This window comes from Corvus moneduloides, chromosome 18, assembly GCF_009650955.1.
Source record: "Corvus moneduloides isolate bCorMon1 chromosome 18, bCorMon1.pri, whole genome shotgun sequence".
In the NCBI taxonomy this organism is placed as follows: Eukaryota; Metazoa; Chordata; class Aves; order Passeriformes; family Corvidae; genus Corvus; species Corvus moneduloides.
This window is the reverse complement of record NC_045493.1, coordinates 11,471,613-11,492,386: the sequence shown is the minus strand read 5'-3', so window position 1 is coordinate 11,492,386 and position 20,774 is coordinate 11,471,613. Positions and strand designations below refer to the sequence as shown.

Below are 20,774 nucleotides of genomic sequence, written 5' to 3'. Positions count from 1 at the left end.
CGCGCGCGGGGCCGGCGGCCGCCTCCGGACTCTCCGCCGCGCGGGCTCCTTCCCGCCCGGCACCTCCTCCGCAGGTCCCCGCCGGGGGCGGCTCGCTGTCCCCGCGGTTCCGCGGTGTCCCCTTAGCCCCGAGAGCCGCCCGGGGGTCCGACCCCCCCCCCTCCTCTCCCTCACGCCGCGGCCGCGCTTCCCGCCACCCGCCGTCCCCTCACGGCGGCCGCCCCTCCCCTCCCCGCCGGCCCCGCGCGTGCGCGGAGCGCGGGCCCCGCCGGGCGGGCGGGCGGAGCCGAGCGGAGCCGCGGAGCGCAGCCGCGCCGAGCCCCGCGCAGCCCCGGCATTGTGCGGGCGGGCGCCCCGACACACGGACCGAGCCGCTGGCCGCGCCGAGCGCCGCGTTCCCCGCTGAGCCCGCCGCCCCCCAGCAGCATGTCGGGCCGGTCGGTGCGGGCCGAGACCCGGAGCCGGGCGAAGGATGATATCAAGCGGGTGATGGCGGCCATCGAGAAAGTGCGCAAATGGTGAGCGGGCCGCGCCGCGCCGGGACCCCGCGCCCGCGTCCCCCCGCGCCCCCCGCGCCGGCCCCGCGCGGGTCCGGGGCTCGCCGGCGGCCGCGGGGGGCGGGGAGCCGGCGGCACCCAGCAGCCATTTCGCTCCGGCGAGTCACATGAAGGCGGCGGCGGCGTGTGAGGGCGAGAGGCGGCTCCATTGTGCGGCCGAGCCCCCTCCCCGCCGCCCCCCGCCGCTCCCCGCGGACCCCGGCCCGTTGCCCCGCGCCGCGGGTCCCGGGCCCGGCGCCTCGGGCATGGGCGGGCGGCGGGGTCGTGTCGGGCGCCTCCCGCCGCCGGCCCCTACAAAGGGCCCGAGGAGCGGGCCCGGGGTGGCTCCGCCGCCCGCTCTTCTGGGTGGAAGTAGTGCTCGGAGAAGTGTTCTGGAAAAAAAGAAAACACGTTGAGAATACCCCTGTGAAGCTCCCGAGAGGTGTTTTTTTTTTTTTTTGTCGTTGCCTGTTTGTGTATTGATTTCACCTCCCAAGTTCCCGGGGTTTGCGCGTAAAAGCGCAGCAAACCCAAGCGCGATCGTCTCCCACCGACGCTCCGGGAGAGAGCGCGAAACTGCCCCTGGCACCTCTCCTAAATCATAAAATAAAAGGTTATACCCCATGTGAAATAAGTCCCTCTTGTTAGGCCTTCAACGCGTTTTGGCATTTTCCCGCTTTTGTCTTTTTTTTTTTTTTCTGCTTTTGTTAGAAAAACCCACACGAGGTGTTTAAACAATGCAGTAAAGCGGTCGCCGCCGTGCTCTGCATGGTCGGTCCGGGGATTTGGGATGGGATAAAGAGCAGTGCCGGTGTGACTCAAGAGTGAATCTTTCTTCCAGCAAGTTAGCTGACTGCTCAGCAGTCTCTGTGCATGTATCTTAAAATACTTTCTTTAAATGTTTGGAATCCACGGGGAAATCCCTTGCGTTATTGTTATTGTGCATCACTCAGCTGGTTCGAGGCTTTGAAGTCAAGGGGACACTTCTATTGCCCTCCTCAGCTAGCGCTTTGTTTTCGTTAAAAGAAAAGCAAAATACAGAATTCGTGTTCGTTATTAGGGCGAAATGGATTGTTAAGTTTTAAATGGCCTTGAGCACACGAATGGGTCCGTTGGCGTGAGCCGGACAAAGAATCGGGACGTGTGTCCAGTAACGCCGGGCACGGGATGGGGATTTCAAAGAATCCAGCCATTGTGTGGGGAGCCGGAGCAGCCCCAGCACCGCAGCTCGGGTGGTTTCAGGAACTCTCTTCTACTCGGGTGTTGTTTTTAAGTGCAGTTTGCTGACTGCTGGGCCGGTTTTGGAGGGTCAGAACAATGTGCCGCGGTGTGACAGGACTTTTGTTCCAACGGGAGCGTGGTTGGATGTGTGGGACTGTTCTGTCTGTAGGTATTTCATTCATGAGCGCAGCACGCTCCTTTTGAATCCTGGTTTGTGGAATTCAGAAAGAGTAGAGACAGAAGCTTGGCCATTCAACAAAATACCTAATTTATTTATTTTTTCTTGGCAAGGACTCTCTGCCATCATGCCCGTTGCTATGGCTCTTTCTGTAAAACAGAAATCTTATGATATAAATAGATTTTTCTACATTTTAACCTTCACGATAGACAACTTGCTTTAAAGGATTCCTGTACAGTCATGCAGTGTTTCTGTTGATTATTATCAGAAGTATTGATATGACTTTCTGTACGTGCACTTCACAAGTATTTACATAAAGCAATTCTCTTATTTTCAGAGGAATCATAATTTGAAGGTGACTCTCATGATTACCCCCTACCTGCAGTCAAATACAGTGGGAAATTAGCAAGAGAGATTCTGTGTTTTGTGGTTTCAGTGTTTTGAGAAGACTTGGCTTGTTAAATTGAACTTTCCACACTAGCAATTCCTGCATCTTCAGAAGAGCCACATCGGCAATTTCCAAGTGTGCAGTTTCATTTGCATAATAGGAGCAATTTGTTGCCATCCACAGCTCTTCTGTGGAAATGCAGCCACTGAAAATTAAAATACCTTGCGTCCAACATTTCCTAGAACAGAGTTTTGTGACACTTGTGTGCTTGGGGTGGTGCGTGCCAGGGATGGGCAGGGAGACAGACTGGGCTGTGAACTCATCCGAGGGGACATTGGCTTTATCCAGAGCTTTATCCACCTGTGCAGGTGTGCAGCACCTTGCTGTGCTTGGTATTCCTGAGCCCCTGTGCTGTCACATCTGTGCCTGCTGGAAGGCAGCTTCCATCAGGGCAGGCTTTGTTCCTTAGAAAATTAGTGTTCCTGGACAGCCAGCCCTTGGATGCAGGTCCTCTGTCTTCCTGTCTGTTCAGGAGCGCGTGGCACTTCTGGTTATTGCTGGAACTTAGTAGTAAACAGTGAAGTTGTTACATTTTTATCTTGAGATTACTGTAACCTTATCTCCTTTGTTTAAACCTTGCTCATGAATGAGCATCTGTTTTGGAAAACACACAGCACATGGCTTACAGAATACACGGTTGCCTTGTGTTTGTGTGGCAGAAATGTTAAATTTCCACAGTAAGAGAACAGTTCTACCTTTCTTTAACAATACTTAAAATTCTTTTCTCAGTCTATTTAAAAAATCGTCTGAGATTAATTTGTCACAGTGAATGGTACAGGATTGGTTTTTTGTCTTTAAAGGTTGATGGGGACGTGTAGATTCCAAGTGGGCTCCAAGAAAAGAGGGGCAAAAACTCTTATGCCCTCAGCCAGCGTAAGAAAAATACTGGAGACATGCTTGGTTTTTGTCAATGTCTGATTTATTAAATGAAGGAAAACGCAGACATTTACTGAAGAGAGAAGGGATGAGCAGGAGGAAAGCTTAAGTGGTAGGATGTCTTAGGAGGCAGTGAAATAATTTGCATGTAGCACTGCTGGACTTTCGGACAGCTGTGCAAACATTTAAGGGTGGAGGTCTGCAGTACCTGGTGGGGATAGGTAACCCTGGCTTTAGAGAATGCTCTAGGAATTGGGAAATCCGACTGCGTTGCCTTGTCTTTGAATTGCAGTATTTCTCAGAAGTCCTTCGACCTTCTTCTGACCCATCAAAGCCCTGATCTGGAGGCTGATAACACCTTAGGGAGAAGAGGTGAACCTGGACAGCTGGTGAAAGTATTTGGAGAAAGTCAGGGGAAGAGTCTCTACAGGCTGTGTTACCTGGTCCCGTTGGCTGGGATTGTGAGCTGTGGCTGTTCAGGATTTCTAGGCAATGCTGCTGTAGCTTTTCTGTTCACTGTCTCCATTCAGACTTGCTAAAATGTTTTTGTGTGGTATGTAATGCTCTGAGATTGAGCTTCTGTAGGTTTTGCTGCTTGTGCCTCCTTCTTCAAATAGGCTTTCGCTCTGAAAAGGAGTTAATGACATAGAACTCCTTAACATGATGTCTTTGGAAAAAGGCTGTTTGCTACTCCCAGATCACTGCTTTAGCCTGGCTGTGTTGGGTTTCCTGCTAAGATTGTAGTTCAGGTAGTGGCAGTTGAAGTAAAAATACCCAGTGTATGTGCAGGAATGCTCTGAAGTTCTGTAGTGGCCCAAACATGCTGTTACCATGCTTGAATTATGATACCTTTTTTTAATTCTGGCTTGTGATTATTTCTTTTTGAGCCAGGATACGCTCTCTGACTTCAGTAGAACTTGAAGTTAAAGTTTTGTAATGTGTAAGCCATGGTTCTGTCTGCTGTGAGCAAGGTGCTTGTGGCCACGTGGAACCAGGCAGGGCTTGCTTTAAGCCATGCTGGCCTGTGTGCATTACAGGAGACTCCCCAAATGTGCTGTACTGAGATAAACTCAGAGAGAAGGTGTCTGTGACCACATGTCCTTGTCCAGTTACCCTACATGGCATTTTATTGTATTTGCAGCCTGGTCAATAAACACCATGTGTGTTTGGGGCTCCTTCACGTTAGTCACTAGACAAACATCTACTCAGCAGTAGGCGTGCTCGGAAAAGCACGCCTACGCTTCAAAAAATCATTTTTTGTGCATCTGACAGCACTTTTTGTGTATAATAATGGCATATTCTTTCCCATCCCCTTTCTCTTTTGCTTGATCCCACAGGGAGGTCATAATTCTGTGATTTTCACCAAACTCTGTTGCAATGCAAGTGAGTGTGATGTGATAAATTCAGCATTATGACGTCACTTCGTGATCACCAGCAGAAGATGGGGTATGTGGGAGCAAATCCTTGTGTAAATGCAGATCACCGTGATGAATGGTAGTCATGGGAAAAGGCCAAACAAGTGGGAAAGCCTTTCCTTGAGTGATATATTGGCAGTAAAGGCTTTCTGTGTCTCTGCTGTCAAATGTTTCTGGCACTCACTGCTGCTGCAGAAGCTGCCTTGACACTTTCTGTATAAGTGTAATATACACTGTTGTGTTTGCTCACCCGTATATTACTTTTATACGTGGAATCTGATGTTCATCTGTGGCGCTTTAGTGTTACTAAACAAAGTATAAATATATTTAAGAGTCTTGGGTTTTTTAGAATGGGGAATTGAGTATATAATGATGTAAGTTCTGAGATATTAGTATGCCTCAGGCATGAGCGCTGAAGAAGTGTTGATACTAATGCTTACCCTTTGTACCCTTGGCTGTCCTTTAAATGCTGTGCAGATACAGTTCAGAATTTAAAAATGCTTTTACACAATTTCAGATAAATGTAAGGGTTTGTTTCTGTTGCACTGATTAGTTTCTGAATTTACTATAACTAAAATATTGAAGATACTTTTCAGTGTGGAAGATTAAAATTAAAAATTTTATTGTATATATTTTAGTTTTGCCATTTTCTGGTGTTGTTACTCCTGAGTCATTCATGGAGGAACAGGAGAGCTTTGAAAACAGGCAAAATGGGTTTTTTTATAAAACTGTGGAGTTTTATCAGCTAGACATGGACAAGTAAAGTTAATAATTACCACATTTTTAGCCTGATAAAGTGTCAGGCTGATGGTGTTACATTAGCCATCTTTTCCAATCCAACAGTCAACACAGAGATCAACCTATAGAGAATAACAGGGGACGGTGCAATGACAGATATTGCTCAGTCATCACTTATCGAAGGTGGAATAGAGTGACGGGGGTGGAATTCTGGTCAGGATCTTTGGGTGGGTGCAGCAGACAGGAAAACAGGTGAAGAAACTACTTAAGGTTTCACAACAGACTGAGCACAAGAGTTCATTAATTCCTCGTTCCTACTCCAGCACTGGGCCGATGAGGATATTCTGTGGTTTGTGCAGCATTTCCCAAACTTGCTGCCATGGGCAGCATCAGTAAATTATCAATTCTCACTGAGTGAAAAGGAAAGTCCCTGATCAGCAGGTTGGGATGGTGTCTTTGCACAAAAGATTAAAAAGTGAGTGTTCAGAGTAGAAGTGGGTTTGGGGTTTTTGTTTGCTTGTTTGCATTTTGGGTTTTGTTTTGAAATGGTAAGGCAGTAAGTATTACAGATAATATTCTAAGCTTAATTTGCAATAAATGTCTTAAATCTTGAAATGATTTTACCCTGTTGATCTTTAAATGTCTGAAATTCATTGCGTTTCTTTGTTAACAGATTTGTGTTTGTGCTGCCAATGCTTTTATTAAGTTTTAGAGGAGGTTGTCTTTCTTTTTTTCTTATTAATACTTTCATGGTCTTAAACTGTCAATACTGTAAATACTTACACATGTAAAATATTTGCATAATAGCACTGTGATGTTGGGTTTTCTTTTTAGCCATAAGTGTTTGCAGGACTGGGATGTTGGTGTACTTCCATCACAAAATATTCTTATTCCCGTTGTTGTCTGACTTACTGTGTATTGAAATCAGCTTAAAAATCCCTATAGCTGAGGGTTATCAAAACTTAAAGTGGTACATAAGAAGCTCAGAAGAGTTAAAATGTCAGGGCTAACTTTAATACTAGAAGGAAAAAGTTACTAATATAGGTTTCCTCCTGTGTTCTACAGTCTGTCCAGTGAAGATGCTGTGTGAGGCTGCTTTGAGATGCTAACAGGTATCTTGAACTTTTGGTTTTCCAGTGCAGCATCTCTAAGTAATATTTTGCTGTAGGAAAAGAATAAAATCTTGATTTTTTAAAAAAACATTTATTCACCTCTCCCCACACCCAAAACAAAACCCCAGCTGGTTTTATTTCCATAATTTCAAAGGTTTTCTTTAGTAGAAATAAATCTAGTTTGTCTTGTATCCTTAAAAAACCCCAAATTATATCATGATCATCTTTTCACAATTAAGTATGCTCTCATTATTGACATGCCCTCATCTCCACTGTCATTTTATCGCATGTAGAGCTCCAAATTAGAGTGAAATTGGATTTTGACATACTTCAGCCACCTAGTGTACCCAAATGGCTGTGTCTAAACACATTGAGGGAACACTGCTCCACAAAGAGCAGTGGGAAAGAAATGAATTTGAAATAGTTTTGGACTTCAATTAAAATATCATTATGGACAGATCCAAAAATGTATCAAATAGTCATGCATAATTTAGTTTTGCTTTTGTTCTTAATTAAACAGGAAAATGCCTCTTCTTCTAAAGGGAAAATACAAGATTGGGCTTTAGTGGCTAAAACAAATCGGAGGATGTTTGTGACATTTGTACAGTGTGGCTGCTTTTGATTCTGGAGGCCCTTTCTAAAAATGGAGCTATCACATATATATAAATACATATATTTGGAGTCACATCCAGCTTCTCCCATCCTGCAAAGAACATTTTTTATTTTTTTAATCTATAACTGGATCCCAAATCTATTATTTAAACGTGCTTATGGAAACAAACAAAAAAAAGCCTGAGATCTCATGCCAAATTAATTTCAGATGTTCCTGAATATTTAATGGAATCGGTCTTTGTTGTTAACTTTTAATCGATCCATTTGCAGAGCTGCATTGCAAACCCAGGAACCAGCAGTGGTAATCTGTGACCTGAAAACTGATCACAGAAACGTGATGAAATTTCTCTGGCATTATGGACCTTCTTTTAATGCCCTGATGTGCAGAGCTCAAGGAATTCATCCCTCAGCCGAGCGCTCAGCATCCCTCTCCAGCCCAGCACTGTGACCCCCTAAGGCAGAGCTGCCCTGCAGCCACTTTTCCTTCACAATTTGTCAGTGTCACCATTCACGGCTGGCAGAGTCTGCACACAGTGCCTGAGGTTGTGCTTTCCCCTCTCTGATAGCCTCAGCCTTGCCTTTCCCCAGAGCTGGGCTCTCCAGAGCCTGGATTCTGCACCATGGCACATATTGCTCCCCATGAGGCTGTTGGTCCTATGGCTGGAATTGCAGAGCTGTCTGTCAGGGGTGTGGAGTGAACATTAAATTGCCAGCAGCAAATTTCTGCCCCCAGATAAACCTCAGGTGGTCAAAATGCATCTAGATTTCTAATCCCATTAAACAGCTTCATGACAATCAAAACACACTGGTCTGTCTAAACCCTCTTCTGCTGTCTAGAAACTTAAATGAAAATTGTAGGCATTAAATCCGCATTTTCAATTGCTGTTCTTCTTAACTTTATCTTTAATTCAGATCTTATTACTGCTACTGCAGTTACTCACCCAGTCAAGTAACAGCCCTGAGAAATCTGGAGGTTAGCAGTGCTCTAGCAAGTTGTGAAATGCAAAGAACAATTTGCACAATGCAGTGCTAAAGATGATGTAATAGAGATCATCCTACTTAATAGCCTGTTTAAATCCTTGACAACTTACAATAGTAGATCACTCTCTTCTGAATCTGAAGTTTAACTTCTCCTGCATTGTAATTTTATAGGGAGAAGAAGTGGGTGACAGTTGGCGACACATCCCTAAGGATTTACAAATGGGTACCAGTAACAGAGCCTAAAGTGGATGATGTAAGTATCCTGCAGTATCTTGCTTTTTCCAGATGCAGTTGCTCTTGTTGAAGCAAAGTCGAAAGAAATATTCTTTGATTTTCTTTGAGCCTTTAAGCTAAGACTGGTGTGGGTCTTGCAAGCTGCAGGGAGATGTTGATCTCTACAGCAAGTGATGTTGATGGGTCAGTGTGTGACAGTCTCCCTGGAGTCAGCTGGGATCAGTTCTCAGATAACTGTTAAACATGCAGCTGAAACTGAGTTTTAAACCTTTCAATAACTGGGAGGCAGGGAGGGTAAGTTTTGACATGGATTATTTTTCCCCTCTTTCTCTCTGATGATTTAAAGAAAGTAGCTGGTTTGGAACAGGGCAGAGAGCATATTCTATGTGTGGGTCACTGCTATTCTGCTCAAAAATAGGTTGCAAAACACTGACATGAGGGTAGGAATATCCTGTGGCACTGGGATCACTTGTATTAAGATGTCCAGCCCAAGTGATACAGCAACACCATGCTTCTGTTGTCATGTGTGTTTTCCCTTGATAAATGTTCTGTCTGTGCATCATGTTTATGTTCTTTGTGTGCACTGTTCATGTGGTGTTGGCAGAAGTAAGTGTAAAAATCAAAGTCGATAGGACTTGCAAACTGCCTTTCAAAATGATCGTTGCTCTCATCTTATAAATTGTAATACTGTGATACAAAGAACACTAACCCATGATACCACAGTAAATTAATGATACAAGAGAAAACATATCCTAAGTTTGCTACTCTTTCCTTGGGCTGTCATGTGCTTTTACTTTACCAGAAATAGGAGTGAAGGCCTATCTGGACGAAAACTTCTCCATTAATAGATGTGCAAAATGGTGGTTTTTCAGACAAGACAGTGTCATGACCTTGTCTTACTCAGACTCCAAATTTAAGACCTATTTTTTTTTATTAGGGTTGTTTTAACTGAGTTTGTTTATTTCTATACTTGTTGTCCCACAGATTTCAGGGACTGTCAGAGTTGTGGGGGTTCTTCCATTGCTTGGGCAGCATCTCTGTGAAGTTCCCCCTTGGGAACTGGGAAACCTGTTCATTCTTTCTAGTTGTCAAATGTTTGGTCTGGATTTTATTATTAATAGTACATAGTGGGGGAAAATTGTGCTATCCGTATGAGAGGGAGTGCAGGGTTTAGGATATTTAGGCTCATGGCTTCTGGCAGTTGTCTTCCTGCTGTTCAGCTGTGCCTGCAGGATGGGTGCTGTGGGACTTGGAAACGGAATTTCTAAGTGAGCTTCTGGATGAATTTTCAAGGTCACTGCTACCCAAAGTCAGGTTCTCTATTATGAAGAATGGGCTTATATAATGGTCTCTATGTGCAGAGTTTAATTGTGTTTCCTGAGCCATCATCTTTAAGTTGAGGCTCCAGATTTGCTGAAATTGGGACACTTGTTTAAGACCAGTTACATTGATGTCCTACAGTCACATTCTTTTCATTTTGGGTAGAGGCTGTTGTGCAGCTGCAGTTGTTGCAGGCTTGGTGTTGCAAGGTTTCTGTCTTACTGCTCTGGAAGGTCTCACACAGAACACAAGCACGTATATTTTAACAATAAATATCAGGCAGGGATAATTTCGGCTATTAAATTTTGTTGTGGACATCCTTTTATATCCAATTTCATCCAGACAATATATTTGCTTTTCACTAAAACAGGAGAATGGGACCTTCCCTATTTCAAGTGGAAGTTGTCTTTGATTTTGGTGAACAGAAATTAAATTACTTTCCCCATCATGTGTTGCTCCTAAGACACTTTGACATTTCTCTGCACTACAGTTAGCTTGGCTCTTCCTCCTACTGGTTGTAGAAGGCTGTTCTGGAACCTCATCACTTTGATGGTTAAGCCTCTTTAAAAAGCACTTCTCAGCTTAAATTGCTCACAGTCACTTTCGATATTTCTTTTCTGGCAAAAGTGTCCTTTTTATCTTTAAAAAATGACAAAACCAAACCTGAGAGAGATCATGACCCCTGTGACCTTTCGTTTTGCAAAGGTAAAGAAGTCCATGTGCTCTCGCCTCTGTTTCATGCATCAGCGAGTAAAATCTGGCTTCTCTGAAGTAAAAATACAATTTGGAAACAAGCTTAATAATCTGTTTAAAATAGAGAGAAAAGTCCCTCCAGATATCACTTGTTGAATTTCTTCTGCAGTCTTAGACAATATTTGATTGTGTTTCAGTTTCTTCCCTCGTTGGGGGACAGTTTCTGTCTGAAAGGATGGGCTGAGAGCATTCTTCCTGGAGTCAGGCTTTTAATTGTCTCCTCAGCAGGCAGGATCTCCAAAAGCGGTGCAGCTGGCTCTTTTTCCTGTGAGACTGATTACGTCACCTCCTAATTGCAAATGCTGCATCCCTTAGCAGGCACAGATTCCCCACGTGATGGATGCTACGGTCCCTTCCTTTGTCTTAATCCTTGTGGGTTGGGAGCAGGTTGGGACCTACAGTTCACACAGGGTTGTTGTGCTTGTGCTCTTTGGTTTAGGTCAGTCTGATTTTTCTTAATCCATCTTCCAGTTTGAATGAAGAAACAGCATTAGTTTTAGAGAAGAGGGTTTCATTTGAAATTGTGAGCTGTTCTTACAGAAGCGCTGAGTGGGGAGGGTTTTACACAGCAATGTGGATTTCTCTGCACGGCCGTAGTCTCATTTGTGTGTGGGGCCTTTTGTTTTTCAGAAAAATAAGAATAAGAAAAAGGGCAAAGATGAAAAATGTGGCTCTGAAGTGACCACTCCAGAGAACAGCTCCTCCCCAGGGATGATGGACATGCATGGTGAGTGGGAGAAGGTCAGACCCAATTACCCTCTTACACTGCTGTGAAAGTGTAAACCAACAACCTCAGCTTCTGCATTGCTCCGATGTATGGACTTGAATCAAAGTGAAAACAGCATCAGATCTCACTTGGTACCTTGGATGTCTCTTCTGTGGATGTACTAACTGTTGTTTAAATGCTATTTATATTTGGGCTATGAGTGTGAGGGAAAAAATACTGTTAGTGGAGCTAAATATGAAAATAAAATGGAAATACCTGTCATTCAAAGCGCTGCACTCAGGTGAAGTAATAAGTCTGTCGAGTTTGCTGCTTGAAGAACCAAAAGACCCCCAAAGCCTCAGTGGTACCTGCTATAATTTAGGCAGGTTTTGTACTTATTAACTTTCTAACTGATAAAGGTCAAGAGAATTCTTCAAGAGCCAGGAAAGAGAGCTCTGGTTCTGTGGTGCCTTCCTTCTGCTGCAGCTTGATGAAATTAACTGCTCAAGAAAGCATTTTTTTGTTGGCCAGTCAGGCACTATGAGGTCAATTTTATTTCATTTAATTTTTTTTTAAAATGTGACTTTTGAGTGTTAGCCTGGTGTTTATTACAGAGCAGCTTGCACAGCTCAGCTCTGCTTCAGGTTTTTACCTTCTGGGTGTTTGGATAGCAATTATGGCTGAGAACGCAGCACTGTTTGAGCTGATAAGAGAGGATCACGTTTTAGTGGGTTGTAAATTTTTAATTTCAGTTTTATTTGCATTTGTGTTGCCTCCTGGTTGCTTTTTGCATTGCTGAGAGCAAGTGTGGGCTTGCAGTTAAAGGAGTGAGCAGGAGTTTTGCAGATCTGGATTAGTTTTTCATCTGTTTCAAACCTTTTAACTTTTGCCTTGATCAGATCATTTAATTTTTTTAAGTCTTGATTCTCCCATCCATGAGGTGAATGTACTACTTGCTTTTTTTATCATTTATCACCTGTGTTTTTAACTGTACAATTTCACACTGTACAGTTTCGTGATAAAGTTACTGTGGTCTGACTTCAGGCTGCTCTGGAGAGAGGTGGTCCCACCAGCAGCTCTGTGTTCCTGAAGTCCTTTGGATGTAATAGTTGTACAGATGCAGAGGGAGGTGGATTGACTTGTATTCTAGTAATTTAAGTCACAATGTTTTGCAGGCTTAGTTTTCTTTAGGGAGCAGGAGCTTCCCTTTTGGTTATCCATGGATGTTAGTCTGGCTTAAAGGAAGTTGTACCCCACTACTGTCCATAAAATAATAGCTGAGCTGCTTAAACCACTGTCACAGGGAGAGGGCACAGGCAGAGTATTTCCTGTTATCTACAGATTGTGCTGCAGAAAATTCCTGTGATCCAAGTCTTTGAGGGCTAGAGAATATTCTGGACAATTATCGCTTAGAAACTATTGATATTGGGACTGGATGTTACATTTTACCTTGAAGAGGTTTTGGGTTGGTATTTTTGACCTTAAGGACACAATTCAAAAAATATCTGCTCATCTGAACATTGGAGTGATGAGTATTTGTAAATCTGCAGCATGAACTTACTTAGCCCTGTGTTATATGAGATCGTCACTTCAGTTGATCTGGTTTACTCATACTACAAAATTCTGGGTTCTTTGGGATCAGATCTGAGTAAAACACTCTTGATTTTAATGTATAAAATTTGTTAGAATTAGATTTTTGGTCACTGCTTGAAAACTCCATGGGCTGTTGTGGAAAAAAGTTGGATGTGTAGTGTGAGTCTAAATGATTGGACTTGATCCCTAATGAACTAAATTATATCATGTGTTACCAGGGAATAATGTGGAAGAATTAAGGTGTGCTTTGTACCTTGTCAAATCAAACTTTGTTGCTTTCCACTCCTCTGTTTACAGATGACAACAGCAACCAGAGCTCAATAGCTGATGCTTCCCCAATAAAACAGGAAAACAGCAGTAATTCCAGTCCAGCACCAGAGCAGAACTTGGCAATACAAGCAGACGGCACTGAAGTCAAGTCTGACGAAACTCAGGCAGAGGCAAAGGAGCAGCCTGGTTCAGAAGGTGAGCTAGGAGGGCCATTTGAAAGCCAAACAAAAAGAAGTTATCCTTCAGTGTGTTATTTATTTGCTTATCCACTTTAAGAACTGGAAAATAACAATTTGAAAGAAATGGTTTCTAAATTCTCAGCATTTATGTGAAAATGGGCCACAGTTTCTCTGACCTACTGGTGATCTTCCATACAACTGGAAAGGTCACACTGACATTCAGGGTCTTTTCAGAGAGAAACAAACAAAATACTGGTGTATTGTTCCCAAATCTCAGCCTTGAAAGAAGAAATAATTTAAAATCATCTTTGAAATGGCTGCTACGATGTAATCACACAAATCCTTGAAGGTATTATTTTGTGTAGATCTGTGGAGGTTTGCTCTCTAGTGTGACATTAAATGAGAGGTGAGATACTTTGAAATTACTTTTTTAGTTGTGTAAACTATAATGAAACCTCTCTTTTCTCTTAACCCTGCTAGCTACTTACTCAAAAGTTAGCTCTGAGTTCTGTCCTAATTTTCTAAAAGCATTACAAGATTCTATTGCAGTTGTGCACAGATTAAAAATACATGTGGGTTAAGAGATTGTTCTGAACCTCACTCTTTAAATGGTATTTTGGGTAATTGAAACATGCTCTGTATTTATATTCTTGGAAAGATAACTTTCTTTGTCCTATTATAACAGATAAAAGATGTCCTTAACACCATTCTAATAATTTGCTTGCGGAATTCTTCCCGTACCAAAGCAATTAAATTATGCCCTCCTGATTTAGTTCTTCACTCAGTAGATCCACTGACCAATTTAAATTTAGAACTTTTATCTTGGTAATGCCAGAGTGGTTAAATATATTAAGTGTTGTCATTCTTAACTGGGGTTCAAATCTGACAGCAGAACCAGCACCAAATGGGAATAAATCAGAACATCATTTCCTTCAAAGAAAATCTCCACTTGCATATTTGGCCACAGTAAACAGTAAGGATTTACTCCCAAGTCTAATATTGTCTGAACCTGCTTATGTGAAGCTGCTACATAGCATACATGTTCCCCTGGCTAAATTTAGGTTCAGGGAAAATCATACCAAGTCCTCTGGATTAGTTCCAGCACCAGTTATTGTAAAATGAAAGGGAGACATAATGGCAAAAAATACCCGCTATGTGGGTTTTTTTCAGTTGGTTAAATGCTGTGTTAAACAATTTATTAAACATTTATCTACCTTGTTGTGATCAATCAGAACCCTGCAATTGGGACATTATTCAGCTGGTCAGGGTTAATGACCTTGCACGTCTATCTCATGTTACTCCACTGAAATCAGGGAGGTTCCTGTAAGCCAGTTTGGGTGGTCAGAAATGCTTAATGAGGAATTCTTAAATAAGGTGGATTCAAAGCATTCTGCTGTGTGAACAAGTCCTGCAGGCGTTGGAATAGCTTTGGTGGTTTAAGGTATGGATCCCCTTGTCCAAAGGTCAGCAGCAGCCTGAGTGTGTCCTCAGGAGCAGCTGGAAGAGAACAGCGGTGATGAGCTGGCTTTGTCACGGGGAGATGGGCACATGGCAAAGTGCTCCTCAGCTCAGTGGGTGCTGAGACATACACAGCAAAAATTGAAACTCAGATTTCTTTGGACCCTTGGGACTTGTTTCTTTATCAGCATGAAGATGCATTTCTGGTTAGACATGGACAGGAAGAGAATTCTGCCCAAGTTTGCTGAATGTGATCTTTGAGATGCTCATCATGGGCGTCACTTTGTCTTGAATTCAGAAATGCTTGTGATGCTTTCTATACAGTACACCACAAAAATATACATTACTCACTGGTTATGGCATCTTCATTAACCAAAGCTGTCCAGCAGTTTTGTTTGATCTTGCATTTCTCTTCATCTGGAATAAATTCATATGTTCTTTGGGTCAGGGATCTAGGAGTACATTTTACATGTCCCTGTCCCCTGTTTAAGTAAATGGGTGCTTTAACCTTGAGTCTTCTGTAAGTCTTGTTTTGAGAGAGGGAAGGGTTTAAAAAAACAACCAGTCAACCAAAAAAATAAAACCTCCCAGTGAAAGCTGGAAGCAAGTAACAGCTGTAACAGGCTGGAGGACTTCTTTACACCTATGCACCAGAATTAAAAATTTAGTTGTTAAGCTAGTTAGCTGAATTCTATCTCAAATGTAGTATCAGGCGAAAAAAAGGATTTTAAATATATGGCTGAATTTTGATTCAGGTAACTTTATTCTCTCTGCTTAACCACAGGTTTTTAGAGCCATTAGTTGTAACAATTCAGCCCTTTTGCTTCTGGTTTGAAGGAATTCCCTTGCAGTCCAGACTTGTTTGCTGAGGGCTCGGACATTCTGTGTGAGGCTGTGCAGGAGCTTGGCTCCCTCTAGGGTCTGATCCTAGGGTCTGTGCTCTGGCAGCAGGAAGGAAAAGTTCTGGCAGCAGCCAGGTTGTGATCCTGGAGTTTGAGCTTAATTCACCATATCCGTACACTTGTTAGGTGTGTTGTCATTAATGGTTACAGTGTGGGTGAAATGTGTGTGCTGGGGATGTTGCTGATGGAAAGACATCCTGGAAAGCTCCTGCTGAAAGCTTTCATTTGTTTAAAATTATTTCTTGACATTTCAGATACCTCTGATGAACAGAATTCACAGTCTTCAATGGAGAATTCCATGAATAGTTCAGAGAAAGCAGAAATTCAGTCCTCTGGAGAAAATGATTTAATTACAGAGGCATCTAAAAACTCTCAGGTAACTTCAAGTGCAAAAGTCAGATTACATGGTCTTGGAAAAGCTTATTTTTACTTAAAAGCAAATGTAAGGAGGACAGTTTCGTATTTCCATTGATTTCAAAAGTGAGGACAGTAAAGCAGCTGTAAAGTATGAAATGTGCCTGTGCCTGGTTTTGTGGTGCAGGTGACTGGCTGCTTGAATCTCACAGAACTGGAACAGTAAGACCAGATTGGTCTGATGGGTTTCTCAGTTTATTAAACCAGACCATGTTTTTAAGGGAATATTAACATTTTACATTAATAAATTGCTTGGAACAAACCTACTGGACCCTTTGAGGACCATTCAGAAGTAAAACACCTTCTATAAAGGTAATTGCTTATGGCAGTTAGGAGAGTTAATTTGTGGATATTTGGGTGTTTACTCACTGAAACACTGAAAAATTCTGGATGGGTGGGAGGAAGAAATTATCCTTGCAATTGTGCCCTTCTCAGGGCAGGACAAGTCCAGATCCTCAGGCAGAGCACCGCTCCTCCTGGTTTTGCTGTGGGTCCTTGGTTTCAGTGCACCCTCCATCGAGGCTGTTCCTTGGAATATTCACTGTGGGTTTTAGCCTGGAACTAGAATTTTGCCCTTTGTAGACGACAAGTGCAAAGATGCTGAGGTAAGATGTAAGTAGAGGAGTGACTTCAGGCAGCACTGGGACATGTTCTGGCATCCAGGGATGCTTTGTCTGGGACACGTCACACACCGGGGAATTTGTTGGTGCTGTTTGTTTGATGTTTATGGTGCCTGAACTTCAGTGCAATGATAACGTGGCTGTTTTTCTTTTCCCCCTCATTAAGGACTCTGAAGGAGTGCCACCTTCTAAAAAGATGAAAGTAGAGGCTTCCCAACAAAATGTTGAAGAGATTTAGACTATAGATTTTTCTGGTCAGTTTTTATGTAAGGTACATCAGTGGGCTTAATTATAGAACAACCTTACTTAAGCATCTTCTCTTGGATGAGGACAGAACTCCTAACTTTTCAAGTTACCAAGCAAAAATCCAAGAAAGCCTAACAAAGGTTTAACTTCTCAGACACTGAAAACTTTTTCCTGTGAAACAAACATTGAGAACTTTTAAGTTACTGTCTCTGAAATGGTTGGAGTAAACAACTCAGGAGGGGTCTACGCACTGTTTCTAAAGTCAAAATTACAATTATGTTGCTGCTGTATTTTTTTTTTCATTTCTCTATTTAACATTGTAAGATATTTAAGGATGGTACAGGTCAGGTATTAGCTTTCATGTGAAGTTCATTGTTCTGGCGTGATGTCTGCTTTTGTTTTGTGCCTTGTGTTCTGAAAACAGTGCTAACTTTTAAAAGTTGTTTTGCAACTGTCTCCTTTGCAAAGTGGCCTATGTTTGCATAATGCCATGTAGTAAGGCTTTTTTTTTTTTTTTTTTTTTTTTTTTTTTTGTTCGGGGTTTTTGTTTCGTTTTTAAGTTTTAAATCCCTGGTGCTTAAATTTTTAAACAACTATGAATCAGGAAGCCATTTTCACTCTTGGAGTCCAAGGAGAAAAAGGAGCTTGATATTTTATTTTAGCAGCTATAGTGGAGATCTTTTATTGAATGCATGGCATTCGCAACTGTAAATTTGGTCTTCTAAATACTTAACTTCATCAGAAGTTAACATGATCTGTTTACCATTTATAGTCCAGATCTGAATAGATTATAACACAGGCACTTAAAATACTTACGTATTAGGTCCAGATCTCTGTACTGGGTACAACTTGCTTTACAGGAAAGTTCCACTATGTACATAAATAGGATCAAAGGGATTGATGCACAGTGAGTTTATTTTCAATTGGTCTTTTTTGATATCATGTTTTCACTGAACTGGATTTCATTGTACTGTTTCATTATGAGATGTTTACTTCTATGTTCCAGGAAAATACTGTATTGGGGGGGAGGGGGGTTCCTTATTCTCTTTCAGCAAGTCTTGTAAATAAGCCTTGTTGTTTCCGTAGTCCAGTTCCTAACACCAGTTAGGAATGTTCCTTCTCTTCCAATTACATTGAAGTGTGCTAATGCTAATTAAACTAATGGAAAGGCACAAGGTAGGTGCAGCTCCCCTCAAATTCCTGGCAAGCAGAAGTGTGGAACCATCTGCATCAGGTCACGAGGGTCTGGTCTTCCAGTGGGCTTTGTACTTCCAGGGAATAAACACCCGGTGTCGGTGGAACCGCTGATCTCCCACTTCCATGCACACACATCCATCCATGTGTACACACATGCTGCTGGATCGGGCCCTTGCTCTGCCTTCTCCTGGTGTGGGAGATGGAACTTGTAATTTAAAATACGATCTCACAGCTCTGGAGATGGTTGCGTGTAGTTTGTAAGCTGAAAAACTAAATACTTTTTTAGACGAAAAAAAGACGTTGCTTCCAGTTGATAACATTTTTTCATAAATTAGGTCTTCGTGAAGCTTATTTAGGTCTGAATTCTCCAATAGTGAAAATGGCTTGCACCTAGACTACTGCATTACGTTTGCAATTACCACTTTATTAGGAAAAATAATGAGGAATTGGGGGGAGGGAAAAGGGGAGGGACGAGTGGGGAGCCAATACTGACCTTCCGTAAGATGTTTGTAGGATTGAACCCCAAATAACCTATGACACTCAACTTTTCCTTTATGTTGAAATAAAACATTTTGGATTTTAACTGAATAAAATCTGATTGCAAATCATTCATGAAAACAGCGTGCTCCCTAATAAGATTTTGGGATTTCTGGTCTGATCATGAAGTCCATTAACATTCTGAAAATAAGGAAATGAGGAGCCAAAAACTGAATTTGCACGATATATGCAATGAAACGGTAGAATTCTCTCTTGAATTGTGTGTATGCCTAAAATGTGGATAACTGGTCCATGACGATTGATTTGTATGTATATTACATTCAGATTTAAGTGATATTTTGTGAGAAGTTCTATTGATATATTAAATGGGCAAATCTAGAAAGATTCAAACTTTTAAATATTTTTGATTTACTAACTTTTCGTTATTCTTAATGCTAAAACAAAACAAATTGATGCCACCTTTGACAAGTAGTTGTGTTTACTAATCCCTCTCTTCAGGTGCATCGCAGCAAGTTTTTAATTTTCATTTTGTAGACGTTTCCAAGGGAGTAAATAGACTTTTCATTTAGGAACTAATTCCTGTACTTTAGGAAGAAATAAAATATATAAATAGCACTAAAAATACCTCAAATTTTTCATTAGATAGAAGCATTTATTGGCATTATTGACATCAACAGGTTTAATTATAAACTTCCTTTTCTCTCCTGTGGCTTCTGCTCAGAACTGTTCATTGTTCTGTGGCTAATGAGACAAGGCATCATAACCATCTTCCTAGAGGCTTTATTTCTGAGGTAGAAATCCTTTATGTACAGCTTCTACAGAATGCATTCAGATCTTTTATTTTAACCAGAGATTCTAGTGACAACAGACAACTGAACAAGCAGATAGATTTGGGTTCCTTAGACCTGTTATTGTCAGTCTCTGGGGGAAGAGACTTTGACATTATCTGGTATAAAGAAATCCAAAATAGTGTATAAGACTGTTATTAGTCTTCTTTTGAAGTGCCTGATAACATTTATGGGCCAACGGATGTGATTGAACACATTTTAATGCCAGAAAGTACAGATGGGACCAAGCCAGAACATGGAATTCAAATCCACCTGAGGTTTGAAACCAGATCTAAATCCAGCTATTTTTGGCTTGGACCTATCTCTACCCAAAACTTGTTTTATGAACTCACTGTATAAGGGTTTATTGAAAGCATTGAGAGGTGGAGCAGGAGGAGAGATGTAATTTTTTTCAAGATGACTGAAAGTTCTCATACAGCTGATATTTTAGAAATAGTGCAAATATCAAGAAGTGCTTCCTTGCTACAATGCTGAATGTTGGAGCTTCAGTTACAAATAAATAAATAAATTAAATAACAAAAAAAAAAAGATAAAAAAAATAAAAAGAAACTAGAAGCAAGCAAGTAATTTAGCTGAGTTGGTGGAACATGTGGGAAGGCCTTCCGGATAATCGATTTACTCAGCCAAACATTTTATAGCAGAACTATTCCTTGGAATTTTTATGCTTGGGAAAGTAGTTGTTAAACATTCCAAAAAGTGCTGGCACTTACAAAACAACAAAAAAAAAATCAACAAGGCAGTATAAAATATCAGTTTTGGGTGGCTATCTTCATACATAAACATTGTCATGTTTTGGAATGTTCTTTATATCTAAGGGCCTGTTAGAAGGTGTAATGAATTTTGTTTTCTTCAATACCTAATCGTTTTCCATCTTATGATTTGTGTGTGTGTGTGTTGTACAGCAGTATAATTTTTCACTTATTTATTCCATCGGTAGTTATGGTTTGTACAATGTACAATGGTTTCATTTCAAAATAAAATAAAAAATCACAACATGAATGCTGTGTGAATAATTTTTATCAAGAAATTTAATCTCAGTTTTGTTTTTTTTTTTTTTAAATTTGCAATAAATTTCTGTTTCTATAAATAGTATTTTAAAATGTGCGTCCTCTGGTGTTGTCTCGTTTGGTAACGTGTAAAATGATCCACCTTTGAGCAGTCCAAAGGTGTCTTGATAATTGTGTGGTGGGGCAGGGGCAGGCGGTGGTTGTAAGAACAACAAACAGATACGGCCAATGTATTTACAACAATCTGCAGAATAATTTGGTAGTTTCAGATAATTCAAGTACCAAATTCCTCAGTTGGCGCTCAGTTAATGTGTTGTGGTAACTTAAATTGGAGGGGGGAGGGAAGGCAGAGTGTGGAAACGTGCTTCACTTTGGAAACGAGCTCGAGTCTGATACTTGCAAGGGTAAAACT

At 41.7% G+C, this 20,774-nt stretch overlaps 1 protein-coding gene across 2 annotated transcripts; it reads left to right on the top strand.

Annotated features, from left to right (window-relative positions):
* The first annotated feature begins 285 nt into the window (after window positions 1–285).
* BCL7A (BAF chromatin remodeling complex subunit BCL7A) lies at window positions 286–20,354 on the top strand. 2 transcript variants are annotated; one of them, XM_032127927.1, is made up of 7 exons: window positions 328–518; window positions 4,597–4,705; window positions 8,289–8,370; window positions 11,055–11,151; window positions 13,021–13,188; window positions 15,787–15,908; window positions 16,733–20,354. In XM_032127927.1, the coding sequence occupies exons 2-7, from the start codon at window positions 4,671–4,673 to the stop codon at window positions 16,802–16,804; spliced, it is 576 nt and encodes a 191-aa protein (XP_031983818.1). In that variant the 5' UTR covers window positions 328–518; window positions 4,597–4,670; the 3' UTR covers window positions 16,805–20,354. The 2 variants fall into 2 exon arrangements, with proteins under 2 accessions (XP_031983817.1, XP_031983818.1); XM_032127926.1 differs by lacking the exon at window positions 4,597–4,705 and having other exon boundaries at window positions 286–518.
* The last annotated feature ends 420 nt before the right edge of the window (window positions 20,355–20,774 follow it).

Excerpts from the sequence above, each read along its gene's own strand:
- BCL7A (XM_032127926.1), top strand. The coding sequence starts at position 427 with ATGTCGGGCCGGTCGGTGCGGGCCGAGACCCGGAGCCGGGCGAAGGAT. Across the intron at positions 519-8,288 it reads ATCGAGAAAGTGCGCAAATG|GGAGAAGAAGTGGGTGACAG; the intron begins GTGAGCGGGCCG and ends GTAATTTTATAG. Across the intron at positions 13,189-15,786 it reads GGAGCAGCCTGGTTCAGAAG|ATACCTCTGATGAACAGAAT; the intron begins GTGAGCTAGGAG and ends TTGACATTTCAG.